Source organism: Biomphalaria glabrata, chromosome 5 (assembly GCF_947242115.1).
Source record: "Biomphalaria glabrata chromosome 5, xgBioGlab47.1, whole genome shotgun sequence".
In the NCBI taxonomy this organism is placed as follows: domain Eukaryota; kingdom Metazoa; phylum Mollusca; class Gastropoda; family Planorbidae; genus Biomphalaria; species Biomphalaria glabrata.
Window position 1 is genome coordinate 23,186,841 of NC_074715.1, and position 16,496 is coordinate 23,203,336.

Below are 16,496 nucleotides of genomic sequence, written 5' to 3' on the forward strand. Positions count from 1 at the left end.
CTTGTATGTTGTTATGTATTATGTTTAGACTTGTATGTTGTTATGTATTATGTTTAGACTTATATGCAGTTATGTATTATGTTTAGACTTGTATGTAGTTATGTATTATGTTTAGGCTTGTATGTAGTTATGTATTATGTTTAGACATATATGTAGTTATGTATTATGTTTAGACTTATATGTAGTTATGTTTAGACTTACATGTAGTTATGTATTATGTTTAGACTAATAAGAATTGAAATGTTCTTGCTTAAAGAAAAGTCAACGTCTCTATTTCCGGAGACACCAACACAAGGGTATGTATAGATAGATCTTGGAAGTATGAGCTTGCAGACATTCAGTTTCAAGAAGCAATTCTGTATGACCAGGCGCTACAACACTTGCAGAGTCTAGAACATTCTTTCAGAAAATGTCTCTGGAGACATTTTGACAAATTTGACATGTTGATACTTTCAAGTAGGCCTAATGGTGCATCAGATACGGGAAACTAAAAGAGCAGCTTAACATTTTGTAATCTACCTCCTATACTGGAAGCTATAGGATGAAAAGGGACTTACTTTATACTCAGATTTACACAGGACATTATTTGTACATTGTTTGTACATAGCTCTACAAGTGACATTGTTTGTACATAGCTCTACAAGTGACATTGTTTGTACATAGATCTACAAGTGACATTGTTTGAACATAGATCTACAAGTGACATTGTTTGTACATAGATCTAAAAGTGACATAGTTTGTACATAGATCTAAAAGTGACATAGTTTGTACATAGATCTACAAGTGACATTGTTTGTACATAGATCTACAAGTGACATTGTTTGTACATAGATCTAAAAGTGACATAGTTTGTACATAGATCTACAAGTGACATTGTTTGTACATAGATCTAAAAGTGACATAGTTTGTACATAGATCTACAAGTGACATTGTTTGTACATAGATCTAAAAGTGACATAGTTTGTACATAGATCTAAAAGTGACATAGTTTGTACATAGATCTAAAAGTGACATAGTTTGTACATAGATCTAAAAGTGACATAGTTTGTACATAGATCTACAAGTGACATAGTTTGTACATAGATCTAAAAGTGACATTGTTTGTACATAGATCTAAAAGTGACATAGTTTGTACATAGATCTACAAGTGACATTGTTTGTACATAGATCTAAAAGTGACATAGTTTGTACATAGATCTAAAAGTGACATAGTTTGTACATAGATCTAAAAGTGACATAGTTTGTACATAGATCTACAAGTGACATTGTTTGTACATAGATCTAAAAGTGACATTGTTTGTACATAGATCTAAAAGTGACATAGTTTGAACATAGATCTAAAAGTGACATTGTTTGTACATAGATCTAAAAGTGACATAGTTTGTACATAGATCTAAAAGTGACATAGTTTGTACATAGATCTACAAGTGACATAGTTTGTACATAGATCTACAAGTGACATAGTTTGTACATAGATCTACAAGTGACATTGTTTGTACATAGATCTAAAAGTGACATAGTTTGTACATAGATCTAAAAGTGACATAGTTTGTACATAGATCTAAAAGTGACATAGTTTGTACATAGATCTAAAAGTGACATAGTTTGTACATAGATCTACAAGTGACATTGTTTGTACATAGATCTAAAAGTGACATTGTTTGTACATAGATCTAAAAGTGACATAGTTTGTACATAGATCTACAAGTGACATTGTTTGTACATAGATCTAAAAGTGACATTGTTTGTACATAGATCTAAAAGTGACATAGCTCTACCTGCAATTAAAAATATTATTGTATACTTTACGTGTCAATGAGAACAAAGGGCAGGTAATCGTTCTGTTTGGAAACATCTCAACATGGCAAACCTTTTTTTTAATAAAGTTTTTGCAGACTTAAGACATTCTAAACCAGACTCTCTGAGACTGTTTACATTAGACAAATCTCTGGTGCGGACAGATCAATTAACAGCCCCCAGTAGGTCGACACTCACACACTCTCACACACTGAATTCAGTAACATGTTGGGTTGGCAACAGTAAATCTTGTTTGTTTTGTTTTTTTTTTTTGTTTTATACTTTCGGTGTTTTGGATGGAGTCAGAAAATTGGCCACATTTTATCTGGAGACAGCTACAAGGCTTGAGTTCATATGTGTCCATTCTGTTCAGCCATCGGATTGTCTTGTGTTTTCTCCTGTGGCACGTGTCAGGTGTGTTTTAATTCCGACGTCACGTGATGCAGTTCTATGCTGACAAAATTCAAACAGATCTTTTGTAACTGTTGTCATCCAGTGAGATTCTTTCATAATTGTTCAACTAAAAGCTCTAGTTACAGGACACTGTGTGACCCTGCTGTTTTCCTAACAAATTAAATCACATAGATTTATTTTCATGTCTGATGTAACTCAATTATTTATGTTTCACAAATTGTAAATAGTCCGTGAAATACTTAGAAAGTAGGTTCTGAGAAATACTTACAAAGTAGGTTCTGTGAAATACTTACAAAGTAGGTTCTGTGAAATACTTACAAAGTAGGTTCTGTGAAATACTTACAAAGTAGGTTCTGTGAAATACTTAGAAATACGTTCTGTGAAATACTTAGAATTAGGTTCTGTGAAATACTTACAAAGTAGGTTCTGTGAAATACTAAGAAATAGGTTCTGTGAAATACTTAGAATTTGGTTCTGTGACATACTTAGAAATAGGTTCGGTGAAACTAGATACAGTGAAATACTTAAAATGTAAGTTATGCGAAATACTTATAAATGAGGTACTGTGAAGTACCTAGAAAAAGATTGTGTGAAATAACTAAAAATTATGTACTGTGAAATAACTAGATAGTAAGTTCTTTGAAATACTTAAAAAGAAGGTCTGTGAAATACCAAGAAAGTAGGTACTGTGAAACACTGGAATGTAGGTATTGTGAAATACTTAGAAAGAAGGCCCTGTGAAGTACTTAGAAAGTAAGTTCTGTGAAATACCTAGAAAGTAAGTTCTGTGAAATACCTAGAAAGTAAGTTCTGTGAAATACCTAGAAAGTAAGCTCAATGAAATACTTAGAAAGTAAGTTCTGTGAAATACCTAGAAAGTAAGTTCTGTGAAATACCTAGAAAGTAAGTTTTGTGAAATACCTAGAAAGTAAGCTCAATGAAATACTTAGAAAGTAAGTTCTTTGAAATACTTAGAAAGTAGAAACTGTGCAATAGATATGATGCACTCAATCAATCTACTCTATGCATTAATTAATAGCCAGGGATAGCAATAGCTAACAGAATTTTAAAACTACATCAATGAAAGAATTATAGAGAGAGATAGAGAGAGAGGGGGGGGGGATTATAATGGAGGAAGAAAATACAGATTAAAAAATAAAGAAAAAATGGATTCACGGAAAAACAAGGATATCTACAGATAGATTAATAGGCTTAGCCAAGGATATCTACAGATTAATAGGCTTAGCCAAGGATATCTACAGATTAATAGGCTTAGCCAAGGATATCTACAGATAGATTAATAGGCTTAGCCAAGGATATCTACAGATAGATTAATAGGCTTAGCCAAGGATATCTACAGATTAATAGGCTTAGCCAAGGATATCTACAGATAGATTAATAGGCTTAGCCAAGGATATCTACAGATAGATTAATAGGCTTAGCCAAGGATATCTACAGATTAATAGGCTTAGCCAAGGATATCTACAGATAGATTAATAGGCTTAGCCAAGGATAGAAAGACAGACAGGCAGACACTATTTCAACTCATGTCAGTTCTAAATCCACAACTCCCAATGTATAGCTCAATATTTACAAACAGCAAAGTAACATGGAGCTGCAAGCGAATTTCTTCGCTTATCTCCCTTAGCATGGGATTAAGTTTCCTCTATAATCAATTTTATTCATGTCTTTTTTTGTGTACACGTCTACAAACTACAAGTTTTTTTTTGTGTACACGTCTACAAACTACAAGTTTTGATTGGATCTACGGAGTTATAGTTCGACTTATATTTAGAACAAATTGTCAGCTTCTAGTCACGACGTCTAATCTTACAAAGAATTAATTTATAGAATTTTAAAAAGTTATTTAATGACTGATAAAAAAAACCCGACTCTCCAAAAAATTGTGTGTTGAATTTTGTGAACATCCCCACCCCTTCCCTATCTCTTTCCTAACACTTCCTTCTTTACTTCAGGTAATCTTTGGCCTTTAAACAACTTCTAATTCATTTCTGATTAATCAGACCAATTAAATCTGGTTTTCTTTTTTTTTTTTTTTTGGTCATATTTTTAATACAGATTATTTGAATCTGATTAGCAAGATCATTGTTCGTTGAACCAATCATCAGCTTGACCCTAGATCTATTTGAATCTGGTTAGCAAGATCATTGTTCGTTGAACCAATCATCAGCTTGACCCTAGATCTATTTGAATCTGGTTAGCAAGATCATTGTTCGTTGAACCAATCATCAGCTTGACCCTAGATCTATTTGAATCTGGTTAGCAAGATCATTGTTCGTTGAACCAATCATCAGCTTGACCCTAGATCTATTTGAATCTGGTTAGCAAGATCATTGTTCGTTGAACCAATCATCAGCTTGACCCTAGATCTATTTGAATCTGGTTAGCAAGATCATTGTTCGTTGAACCAATCATCAGCTTGACCCTAGATCTATTTGAATCTGGTTAGCAAGATCATTGTTCGTTGAACCAATCATCAGCTTGACCCTAGATCTATTTGAATCTGGTTACCAAGATCATTGTTCGTTGAACCAATCATCAGCTTGACCCTAGATCTATTTGAATCTGGTTAGCAAGATCATTGTTCGTTGAACCAATCATCAGCTTGACCCTAGATCTATTTGAATCTGGTTAGCAAGATCATTGTTCGTTGAACCAATCATCAGCTTGACCCTAGATCTATTTGAATCTGGTTAGCAAGATCATTGTTCGTTGAACCAATCATCAGCTTGACCCTAGATCTATTTGAATCTGGTTAGCAAGATCATTGTTCGTTGAACCAATCATCAGCTTGACCCAAGATCTATTTGAATCTGGTTAGCAAGATCATTGTTCGTTGAACCAATCATCAGCTTGACCCTAGATCTATTTGAATCTGGTTAGCAAGATCATTGTTCGTTGAACCAATCATCAGCTTGACCCAAGATCTATTTGAATCTGGTTAGCAAGATCATTGTTCGTTGAACCAATCATCAGCTTGACCCTAGATCTATTTGAATCTGGTTAGCAAGATCATTGTTCGTTGAACCAATCATCAGCTTGACCCTAGATCTATTTGAATCTGGTTAGCAAGATCATTGTTCGTTGAACCAATCATCAGCTTGACCCTAGATCTATTTGAATCTGGTTAGCGAGATCAATGTTCGTTGAACCAATCATCAGCTTGACCCTAGATCTATTTGAATCTGGTTAGCAAGATCATTGTTCGTTGAACCAATCATCAGCTTGACCCTAGATCTATTTGAATCTGGTTAGCAAGATCATTGTTCGTTGAACCAATCATCAGCTTGACCCTAGATCTATTTGAATCTGGTTAGCAAGATCATTGTTCGTTGAACCAATCATCAGCTTGACCCTAGATCTATTTGAATCTGGTTAGCAAGATCATTGTTCGTTGAACCAATCATCAGCTTGACCCTAGATCTATTTGAATCTGGTTAGCAAGATCATTGTTCGTTGAACCAATCATCAGCTTGACCCTAGATCTATTTGAATCTGGTTAGCAAGATCATTGTTCGTTGAACCAATCATCAGCTTGACCCTAGATCTATTTGAATCTGGTTAGCAAGATCATTGTTCGTTGAACCAATCATCAGCTTGACCCTAGATCTATTTGAATCTGGTTAGCAAGATCATTGTTCGTTGAACCAATCATCAGCTTGACCCTAGATCTATTTGAATCTGGTTAGCAAGATCATTGTTCGTTGAACCAATCATCAGCTTGACCCTAGATCTATTTGAATCTGGTTAGCAAGATCATTGTTCGTTGAACCAATCATCAGCTTGACCCTAGATCTATTTGAATCTGGTTAGCAAGATCATTGTTCGTTGAACCAATCATCAGCTTGACCCTAGATCTATTTGAATCTGGTTAGCAAGATCATTGTTCGTTGAACCAATCATCAGCTTGACCCTAGATCTATTTGAATCTGGTTACCAAGATCATTGTTCGTTGAACCAATCGTCAGCTTGACCCTAGATCTATTTGAAACTGGTTACCAAGATCATTGTTCGTTGAACCAATCGTCAGCTTGTGTCGATATAAAGACGGCGAGGTGCTTATTTTAATGCATTTTGAGACAAATAATTTTAGTTAATTTCTGTTTAATTCGAATTATTAACTTTTAAATCAGTGGTGTGGTCCAGGTCTGACTCTGATGTATGACCAGTATGGCTTAGGTCTGGTCTTCGTTTCTATATGGATCTTTGGAGTTCTTAAACTTCTAGAAAATCTAGGCAAAGGTATTCTGTATCCTTCTAAACTCTTTGCAATGCTTGAAATTGTATAGCTAGTCAGTCTTTACTCCTTGGCTCTTTACCAGGAAATATGATTGTGTGACCTGTCCAGTTTTAGCGCCATTTGAATGGGAAAAGCATGTGTAGCGTGATCTGTATCTGCGTCCATCCGTCCCACCCGTTTAAAACGCACACAACTAGAAAAGATTGACAATCCAATACCGCCATGGTGCAACGGCGTCACTTTGTCACATTTGAAAGTGAACGTTTTGTTTTGAACATGAATCCTGCAAGTATTTTATTTGTTTGAGTTAAAAACACACACTTTTACCTTTACACACACACACACACACACACACACACAACATTTTTAATAACAGATTGTTGACTGGGTAAGCCTGTATAATAGGTCACAGAATTCATTGAGAACTATATGGCTTCATTGATAGATTCGCGCAACAGTACAAACAAAATTTAAACCTAATTCATCTAAGGTTACAGTTAAAAAATGTTAATGGCTCATTTTTTCCACCATTTATTAACTAACTTAATGAATAAAATAGTCATTCATTGTGGTTTTTTTTTAAAGAGTTTCGATCCGGACATTCGCTATAGATATCTATAAAAGGGATTACTTTTTATCGCGCAGTCGTGACATGTCCTCCGTGTACACCTGACATCAAGCTTTGAAATGGTATTTCCAGTGGTTCCCAAACTGTTCCCTTAACGGAACACTTCGCACATTCAGAGTAGTTAGCAGAACACTTTGCTTTTTTAAAAGAGAGATTTAATTATTAATTATTCAAGAAGTTCGAGGAACACCCATTTAGGCCTAGCGAAACAAAAGGATTCTGCGGAACACTATTTGGGAAACACTGCTTTAGATAATCAAAACAAAACCATGGCTTGAATATTCCTTGTTCATTGGCGTATCCGGTGGATCCTGAATTTGTGTGATAACGCTCTCTTTGTAATCTTGTATTTTACATTATTATTATCTTATTAGCAAGATGAGTGTTTGTTGAGCAACCAATTCACTTATCTTAGTAGGCCTATACATTGGGCATTCGTCTATGTTTGGTGACATTCAGTCCCTTTCCAAGCATCCCGACAGAGAGAGAAGAAACAACCAAGTGATTGATACATTAGATCTTTGATGGTTCAATCTAAAACAGAAAAGTCACATCTAATTTTATACAGACAAATAGCAGAGAACTTGTAGATTCAAACTAAATGGTGTTTGTGTGAGGAAGGAATGTTGTTGTTGTTTTTGTTCCAGTAAAACACGAGATTTAAAATGTTCGTTTCAGATTCCAATCATGTCTTCTTCTTGGTGTACTTTAATGGTCATCTTGCTCCACACTCTGACTGGACGTACTGACCAGCAGCTGGATACCACGCACCCAGTCAGACAGACGGTGTATGGACACATAAGAGGTTACGTATACAAGCGCCCTAACGGGAGAGAGGTGGAGAGATACCTAGGGGTGCCGTTCGCCGCCCCGCCAGTGGGTAAACTAAGATTTCAGGTAACATTCCTATTCTAGTTTTGTCTCCAACTGTCAAGATTTAAGGTTCAAAATTATACTTACTGCTATCTGTTTGCTTGCTTAAACAATGTGTCTGTTAGGTTGCTTATACAATGCCTCTCTTCTGGCGTACACAGTGTGTCTTTCTTGGTTATATCATATATAGATGTTATATTCATGTTTAAACAGTCTCTCTTTTCTTGCATATATTTTTTTTTCTTGTTACACTATGTTCCTTTCATTTTTGTTTATACAATGTGTATCTCAACTGAGAATAAAGGTTCAATTTTAAATCTTATCACCAAGCTACAACTAATAATCTTTGATAGTTGGCCACAATTATCTTAAAATTAAATTTGGCTTGCGTTTTTTAGCGGCCCCCAAGAGCAGAATGGACGCTATTAATATTGTGTGGTCTGTCCGTCCGTCCTGTTTAGATCTCGTAAACTAGAACAGATGGTGAAAATCCGACATCATGCTATTTTGAACCTTACTAAGTTCTGAAGCAATGTCTAATTTTTTTTCTTTTCTGAAAGAGAAAAATTTAATTATTAAAATCAACCATGCAAGCAGTTTTTTCATAAAAATACACCATTTTTACAACTATTCACTATTTATAGAAGTGGTTCCCAAATTTTTTGTCTCGTAGACCCCTTTCCATGTTTTCTGGTTTTCGGTAGACCCCCTGCTTAACTTTCAAATTTTTGCAAATTCAACATTTTTAAAACTAATTTCTATCTGTACAAAAAGTAAAGTTCCCCTCAGACCTTGTGGTCTATAGAGCAGATGATGAAAGGTTATCTGTTTTTGTGGCCTACGATTATCGAGGGTGTCATGTGGCCATACAACGACCAACAGCCTTTACTTTCCCCAACTAATGTCAGGTACCCATTAGAGAGCTGGGTGGCCTCAGAGGCGCCCAAAAGATCCCGAAATTAAAAATCCAAGTCTTCAACAGGATTCAAACTCGGGACCCTCGGGAAGCCAAGCACTTTACCGCTCAGCCAAAACGCCTCCTTATTTCTATCTGTAGAGAGTTGAAAAGTGAAAAGGTAATTTAAAGCTACATATTAGAGATTTTAGAGATCTCTCTTTTTTATTGATAAAATTCAAAACCAATTCAAATAGCAATATGTTTTGCTGGAATCTCCAAACACAATGGCTTTAAGTATCATTGTAACAGTTTTCGCAAAGAGCAGTTTCTCGCGTATTTCTTGATGTTTCATGTGTTGCTCAAATATTGAGTCCGCGCGAAGATGTTATCACTATCGGGAGAAAGAGCGAAGGCGAGTGACTGTCGCCTAAACCAGTAAGCTTCGAGCATAAAGGGCTCATTAGTCTTGGCTGGCTACCCACCTAGCAGAAGTAAAACTGAATTCAAAACTCTCCTGTCTTGCAACTCAAACATGGGAAAGGATTTGTGGGTTAACCTGAGGAAAAATAAGGAGCCGGCGACCATAATGCAGTTTGCAGCACACACCACTTCATCCTGTCAGAACCTGTGACGCTGTTGAGCCCAAACTTATATATGTCGTTTGCAAAGAATTACAGAATATCAGATGTGGGTTTGTGTAAAACAGGTTTTGAAACTACAACGGCTGGTAAAAATCAATGTTTTACCTATGGTGTTTTCCGCATTTTGCCAGAAATAAGTAAATTTCCCCTTTCAGACATTGTGATGGTGTTATGGTCATCTGTTTCTTTGGCCAACGGTTAACGAGCAGGGTGTCATGTGGACAGAACAACGACCAACCGCCTTTACTTTTACTAACATAATCCAGGTACCCATTAGAGATGGGTGGACTCAGGGGAGCCCTGAAAATCCTGAAATTCAAAATTCACAGAGATTCGAACCCAGGACCCCAATTACGGAAGTCAAGCGCCAACTACCACCACACCCTTATTTTGCTATAAGTGAACAGATATTGTAAGACTCATAAACCACCATCTTCTCTACATGATGTTGAATAGAGATTTTGTGGGTCTATTATGAACTTTATCTTTGAATGTTCAAAAGTTTTTCAAATCTATATCTTTTTATCAGGGTGATATTGTCGCAGATGATCCTCAAGCGTAATTAGTTTCATATCGTGATAAAAAAGGCAATCGGTAACCGCTCGGTTGACAAGGAAAGAATGAACAATTTTATATAATCAACGCTAGACAGTCTACATTTCTTTTTGTTAAACATTATTTACATGAAGACAAAATTAAGTTATTTTAATTAGTATTGAAATTAAATACAACAATTTTTCGTTTGAATAGTAGGATAAATATTTAAATGATTAACTAAGTTACAAATTATATATAGTGTGAAGAATTACATTAATGGGATGTAAAAATTAAAGTCACGACCTGCTTATATGAAATCTATTATCATAGACCCCCTTGGACATCTCATGGACCCCCAATTTGTTTTTTCACTTTCGTAGACCCCTTGAAAGTCTTCGTAGACCCCTGGGGGTCTATATAGACCACTTTGGGAATCGCTGATTTATAGTAACAAACACGGGAGATGACTATTTACCATATTTTTTAACACAAATATGCAAACGGTTGTTTTTTTATTTTTTATTTAAAAAAAATATTTTTTTTTCTACAAGTGTATTGCAAAGTAAAGTAAGTTCTGTAATACTGAGAACTAAATTTACAAAAAAATCTTAACTTTTATTTTTAAAGAGAAAAAAATCTATTTAAAATGCATATAAGTGGAATTCAATTTAAAACAACAATTAATAAGTAGTTTTTTTCATATTATCGCGTGACCTACAATGCAGCAGCATGCACACAACAAAAGGAATTTTATTTTTTTTATACGGAAAGGCTTTGAATGAGAGATTGACCCTTTACAATACTATTTGATTATTTAGATAATCATCATATGACATCATTTAGGACAGGTTCACATCTAACTTCACTTTCACCTGCCTGGGTGGACAACTTCGGGGTCCGATTTAGAGTTAGTGTTTCCACACAAACTGTCTTTGTAACCTTGTTTGTACTTGTCTTTTGCAGTGTAGAGTTGATCATACAAATGTCTAATAGTTCTAAAATAATTCAATACTAAATTATGTCCTTCTCTACTTCATTTAAAGTTTCCCTGTCAAATGTATAGCACTGAAGCATTGGCTGAACCCATAGGACAGTGATGCCCAACCTAATTCGACCAGCAGGCCGTTTTAATTTCCGATACTTGTCTCGCGGGCCACATGACCGAAAAGTTTCAAAAACGAAATTAAATTGTTCTGAAACTATTTTAGTAGAAATTGTGAATTTAATACTTAATTAATATGTTATTTGACATATTTTTTTCACGCGTCAGAAAACAGCTTTATTTCTCTACTTAAAATGTGAGCAACAGTGTAGATAGCTTTACAACCGACTCATTTTTCTGGTCTCTTTTTGGTAAATATTCACATGGATCCTCCAATTTTTAGGCTCTAGTTTAACAATCTTTTTATTTGCGACTCAAACCAATAATGCCGCCATATTTATTTTACAATGCCTTTTTTATGTTGTCGCTTTATTAAACAGTCCAGACACTTTCTTGATCAAATAAATATATCGGCTTATTATCACGTTCAACAAAAAAAGTAAAGATAGGTTCACTTTTCCTGGTAGAGTCTACATTCTGAGTTCCAATTCATAAACACATAAATGTTAAAGATCACAATACCAATCCATCGGAGAAAAAGTGAGGGCCCAAACGCAGGTAAAGATACATTTTTTCAACCTTTTTTTTCTGGACGGGAGATTTCTACACTTTTTGCCGACATTTCGGCGGGCCTGATGGATCCACGTCGCGGGCCGGATCTGGCCCGCGGGCCGTATTTTGGGCATCACTGCCATAGGAGATCTAGACCTAGAAGATATGCAGATCTACGTCGTAAAGTTTAAACTTAGAAAGAGTTCCTTCCCCTCTCTGTGGCAACATTCAAGTTATCAATGCAAACAGTATATGACTAGCTTACGTTTCAAATAGTCAACAAACTATAATTCTTCTTTTATACATAACTATGGATTGATTACCTTTGCTTATTAAATAAATAAGTTTCTACAATATATTCCTTCCTTGACAACGACAAAAATAATTTTATCGGGTCACAGGTCAAGTGTTCATTCAGATATTATTCTTTACGCATTGTTAAATCTAGATCTGTATGTGTGTGTGTGTTGATTGAGAAATTCATTTGGTTTTCAGCGTCCAGTGGCGCCCTCATCTTGGAAAGGTGTTCGGGACGCTACCAACCAGCCGTCTGCTTGCATGCAGTCGTGGATAGATCTACATTACATTAGAGACCACAATCCTGACTTTGATGGCAGAATGACAGAAGACTGTCTGCATGTCAACATTTATGTTCCTGTCACATCTAAGAGGTAAGCAATGTCTTGTGACAGGTCACCATTTAAGTTCCTGTCACATCTAAGAGGCAAGCACTGTCTTGTGTCTGGTCACCATTTATGTTCCTGTCACATCTAAGATGTAAGCACTGTCTTATGACAGGTCACCATTTATGTTCCTGTCACATCTAAGAGGTAAGCACTGTCTTGTGTCTGGTCACCATTTATGTTCCTGTCACATCTAAGAGGTAAGCAATGTGCTCGTTAAAATGACCACAACTTAGTAAGGTTTTGTTATAATGGTACATTTAATATAAAGGCTAGTGCGTTCATAAAACAAATTGTGATAAATCAATAGATCAGTTTGGTCGTCATGGCGAAGTACATTATTAATGGGAGCCTACTGAGTGTGTTTGTGTGTTAGTATGTTTGTATTTGCATCTAGATCGTTACTGTTAATGTAAAAGTAATATTTTATAAAATCAACAATTCATATTTTATGTTCAAATACTAGAGTCAACTAAACATTTATATCTTAATCAAATAAAAGTGTGGTTATCGAACCAAAGAAATTCGCGTAATAAGCGCGACGCTCTATCAACTTAACTAGCCAGCAAAATGTTAGATTAACTCAATGATTCATGTTTCTACTTAAGTTTTTGACTTGCGCCTGTTGAAAACATTTTGTTTTACTACAAATAAAGTGTGAACTCAATTTAAATATATCCTGTGAGATTTAAAGCATCTTTACATTTTCGAGCATAACTTGATGTTACACTTGCTTCCTGACATATAGACAGCCATCTTTCAATGTTTCCAATAGCGTAAAGAAGTGTAGAGGCCAGATCCATGGATAATACTTTGATTGCATCTTTTCAAGACAGGCAAACCTTGAGAAACCTTTTCCTGTGTTGGTTCACATTCATGGCGGCTCTAACGAGGCTGGTATGGGTTCCATGCTCCATGGCGATGTCTTGGCTAGTGAGGGGACAATGATTGTCGTCACACTGAACTATAGACTGGGAGTCCTTGGTAAGTGCAGGTCTTTGTTACTTGCAGACATCACAAGGGTCTCGTGCATCAAACTAACCATCTCAACTTTGGACAAACTCTAATTCGGAAAGTAGTTGGGAGGGGGGGGCTTTTAAATATCGTGTGGACTAGAGTTAAAAGAATGGGAAGAGTCCAGAGTACTCAATCTGAGTTTGAATACTATACACTTAAGTACTCACGTGCTCACTGACAAACACTCTCTCACCTCACGCACTTCACACACATTCAAACATACATATACACACTCACACATATACAACTACTTCTGAAACAAGTCTAATGAATATATATATATATATATATATATATATATATATATATATATATATATATATATATATATATATATATATATATATAGGTCTGTGTGTACTACTTCTTAAGTCACATTGACCCCTGACCTTGTCTTCATAACGCTTTTGGTAAAGAAATTCATTTGACGACCTTGATATTTCTGTATGCATATTTTCAAAGACTCGCACATAACTAGTACTCGTACTCACACCTACTTTCAGGTTTTCTCAGCGTACCTCACCTAAACATCCCAGGTAACTATGGACTCTATGACCAGACTATGGCCTTGACCTGGGTGCAAGAAAATATTGCATTCTTTGGTGGAGATCCTGTCAGGGTGACAGTTCAAGGCCACAGCGCCGGTGGTGCAGATGTAGGAGTGCATATCTTGTCTCCCATTTCTAAAGGTATAAATACAATTCATTGGGCCGTTTCTTGTAGAGGGCATGCTGCGGATATACAATTGGATAAATAAATAGTAAACAGAGGTCTTGTGTTGAGTAACTTGAAACCAAGTAATATGTTACATTTTCAAACTGATATAGATCTGTGACTTTTAAAAATGTCAACAACAACATTGATATATTGTAAAGGTCATCTGTTTCTGGGTTAACGAGAGTTTCATGTGGCCAACACATTGACTATCGCCTTTGCTTTCCTTAATTAACCTAAGGTGCCCATTAGAGTTAGTGGACATTAGAGTTGGGTAAACACCCAAAAATCCCGAAATTCAAATCCCAGTTTTCACCGGAACCCAAAGACGATACTTTAAAGTTCGAAGGTCAAGAGCTTTATTTCTCAGCCACTACGCCCGCTATAGTCCTGTACTATGCTACATTCATCGAATGTTTTTCCCCAAGGTCAGTGTTCATATTATTGACTATACTATATGTTTACAACAAACGGTTCTCAACCTTTTTTGCTTGGCGATCCCTTTTTACAATTCCTCACTACGCCGCGACCTTCCCCCCCCCCCTCCAAACAGTAAATTATTTTCATTCATGAGTAAGTAACTGTGCTTTCACTAATGTACATGCAGAAAACTCGACAACTGATGTTAAAGCGAAAACTGAGGTATCCTTAACAAGAAAAAAAAGAAAAAAAAAGGACCTTAATATTAACACTGCCTCCTGACCTTACAGACGCCAGTCCGGCAAGAGTTTTAAAACGCACGCCCAGCTGTAACGCTACGTTATGCATTGATGCGCATTCACTTGAAGAGTTCAACATATTTCTGATGCGACAATTTAAATGTTTGAAATCTATTACGATGATGTTGTCTGCAATATTTAAAAAAAAACAAAAACAAAAAACTGTGTGTCTAGTTTCACGTTAGAATTAACCCCCCCCCCCCACACACACACACAAATCCATATTTTCAACCATCGAGCGACCCCCGACAAATTGTCAATCGACCCCCAAAAAGGGTCGCGACCCACAGGTTTCCTGGTTTACAGCAATATTTTATTGGATTATTAAATTTGATTAAAACGAGGCTCAATTCTATCTAGTTCAAAGACTGCAGGGGTAAACGACTGTATAGAAAATACGAAAAACATGCAAATATGTTTTGTTTGACTTGGTCCGGCAGGGTTACATATATGTTTTGTTTGACTTGGTCCGGCAGGGTTACATATATGTTTTGTTTGACTTGGTCCGGCAGGGTTACATATATGTTTTGTTTGACTTGGTCCGGCAGGGTTACATATATGTTTTGTTTGACTTGGTCCGGCAGGGTTACATATATGGGTTGTTTGACTTGGTCCGGCAGGGTTACATATATGTTTTTCGTATTTTCAATTCTATCTAGCAGTGGTTTTTTTTTCAACATTTTTTAAACGATATTTTATCATAGAAGACAGTAAGCTTCTTTGACTCTATGCGGAGGTGACCGTAGGGGGGGGGGGCTATGGATTGACAATGTCAAGGACCGTAAATCAATCTTCAATGTTGCCAACCAAATAAAAGCTACAAACGGAAGAACTTAAAACATTTGGCTGCAAGACAAAAAAGTCAACAACAAAATCATTTCCTAGCTTATAAAACAGTGTGTGTGTGTGTGTGTGTGTGTCAACAGTTTCATTAGTTTGTACACCGGATGCACCACAAATCTTGCCAATAATAGATTTGCCTCCATGTATGAAAATCTCCAATGTATTAAGAGATCTCTGAAACCAACGAACGGATTTACATGAAATTTCTTACAGAAGCTTCTTTTACCTTTTGGGTTCTCGCTACGAAACGATTTTGATAGGTTCATTATATCCACGTCCTAACCCCACAAATGTTGAGTAACACGAAATAGACTTCCGTATTTTTAAAGCATATTTTATTTCTGTTTCCTTATAAAGGTGTGTGATTGCTTGCATTGGTGTGTACACTTGATAAATACAAAATGAATTGTATGTATAACTATATATGTGTGTGTGCTGTGGGTCATCATCATCTGTCCATCAACTTTCGTCATAGGGGTGCTGTGATAGTTCGTCCTAGGGGTGCTGTGATAGTTCGTCCTAGGGGTGCTGTGATAGTTCGTCATAGGGGTGCTGTGATAGTTCGTCCTAGGGGTGCTGTGATAGTTCGTCCTAGGGGTGCTGTGATAGTTCGTCCTAGGGGTGCTGTGATAGTTCGCATAACCAAATCCCTCCATTGTTTTCGGTCATCAGCTGTTCTGAAGTCAAGAGAGAGGCGTGTCCATTCTTTTACGTCACTCCTTCCACTGAGCCAGGAAGAGAAATAGAAGTCTAGGGGTAAAAAGTCTCTGTAGAACATTGCCACGCCCTAGGTAAAAAAAAAAGGGGGGGGGCAAAC

At 36.2% G+C, this 16,496-nt stretch overlaps 1 protein-coding gene across 2 annotated transcripts in view; it reads left to right on the plus strand.

Annotated features, from left to right (window-relative positions):
• LOC106063087 (acetylcholinesterase-like) overlaps window positions 1-16,496 on the plus strand; it is a 51,456-nt gene that overhangs the window by 21,175 nt on the left and 13,785 nt on the right. For both annotated transcript variants that reach the window (XM_056030743.1, XM_056030744.1), the window contains exons 3-6: window positions 7,779-7,997; window positions 12,199-12,374; window positions 13,219-13,370; window positions 13,907-14,092. In XM_056030743.1, coding sequence (XP_055886718.1) covers window positions 7,788-7,997; window positions 12,199-12,374; window positions 13,219-13,370; window positions 13,907-14,092 — 724 coding nt within the window. In that variant the 5' untranslated portion in view covers window positions 7,779-7,787. The remainder of the gene's footprint in view (window positions 1-7,778; window positions 7,998-12,198; window positions 12,375-13,218; window positions 13,371-13,906; window positions 14,093-16,496) is intronic.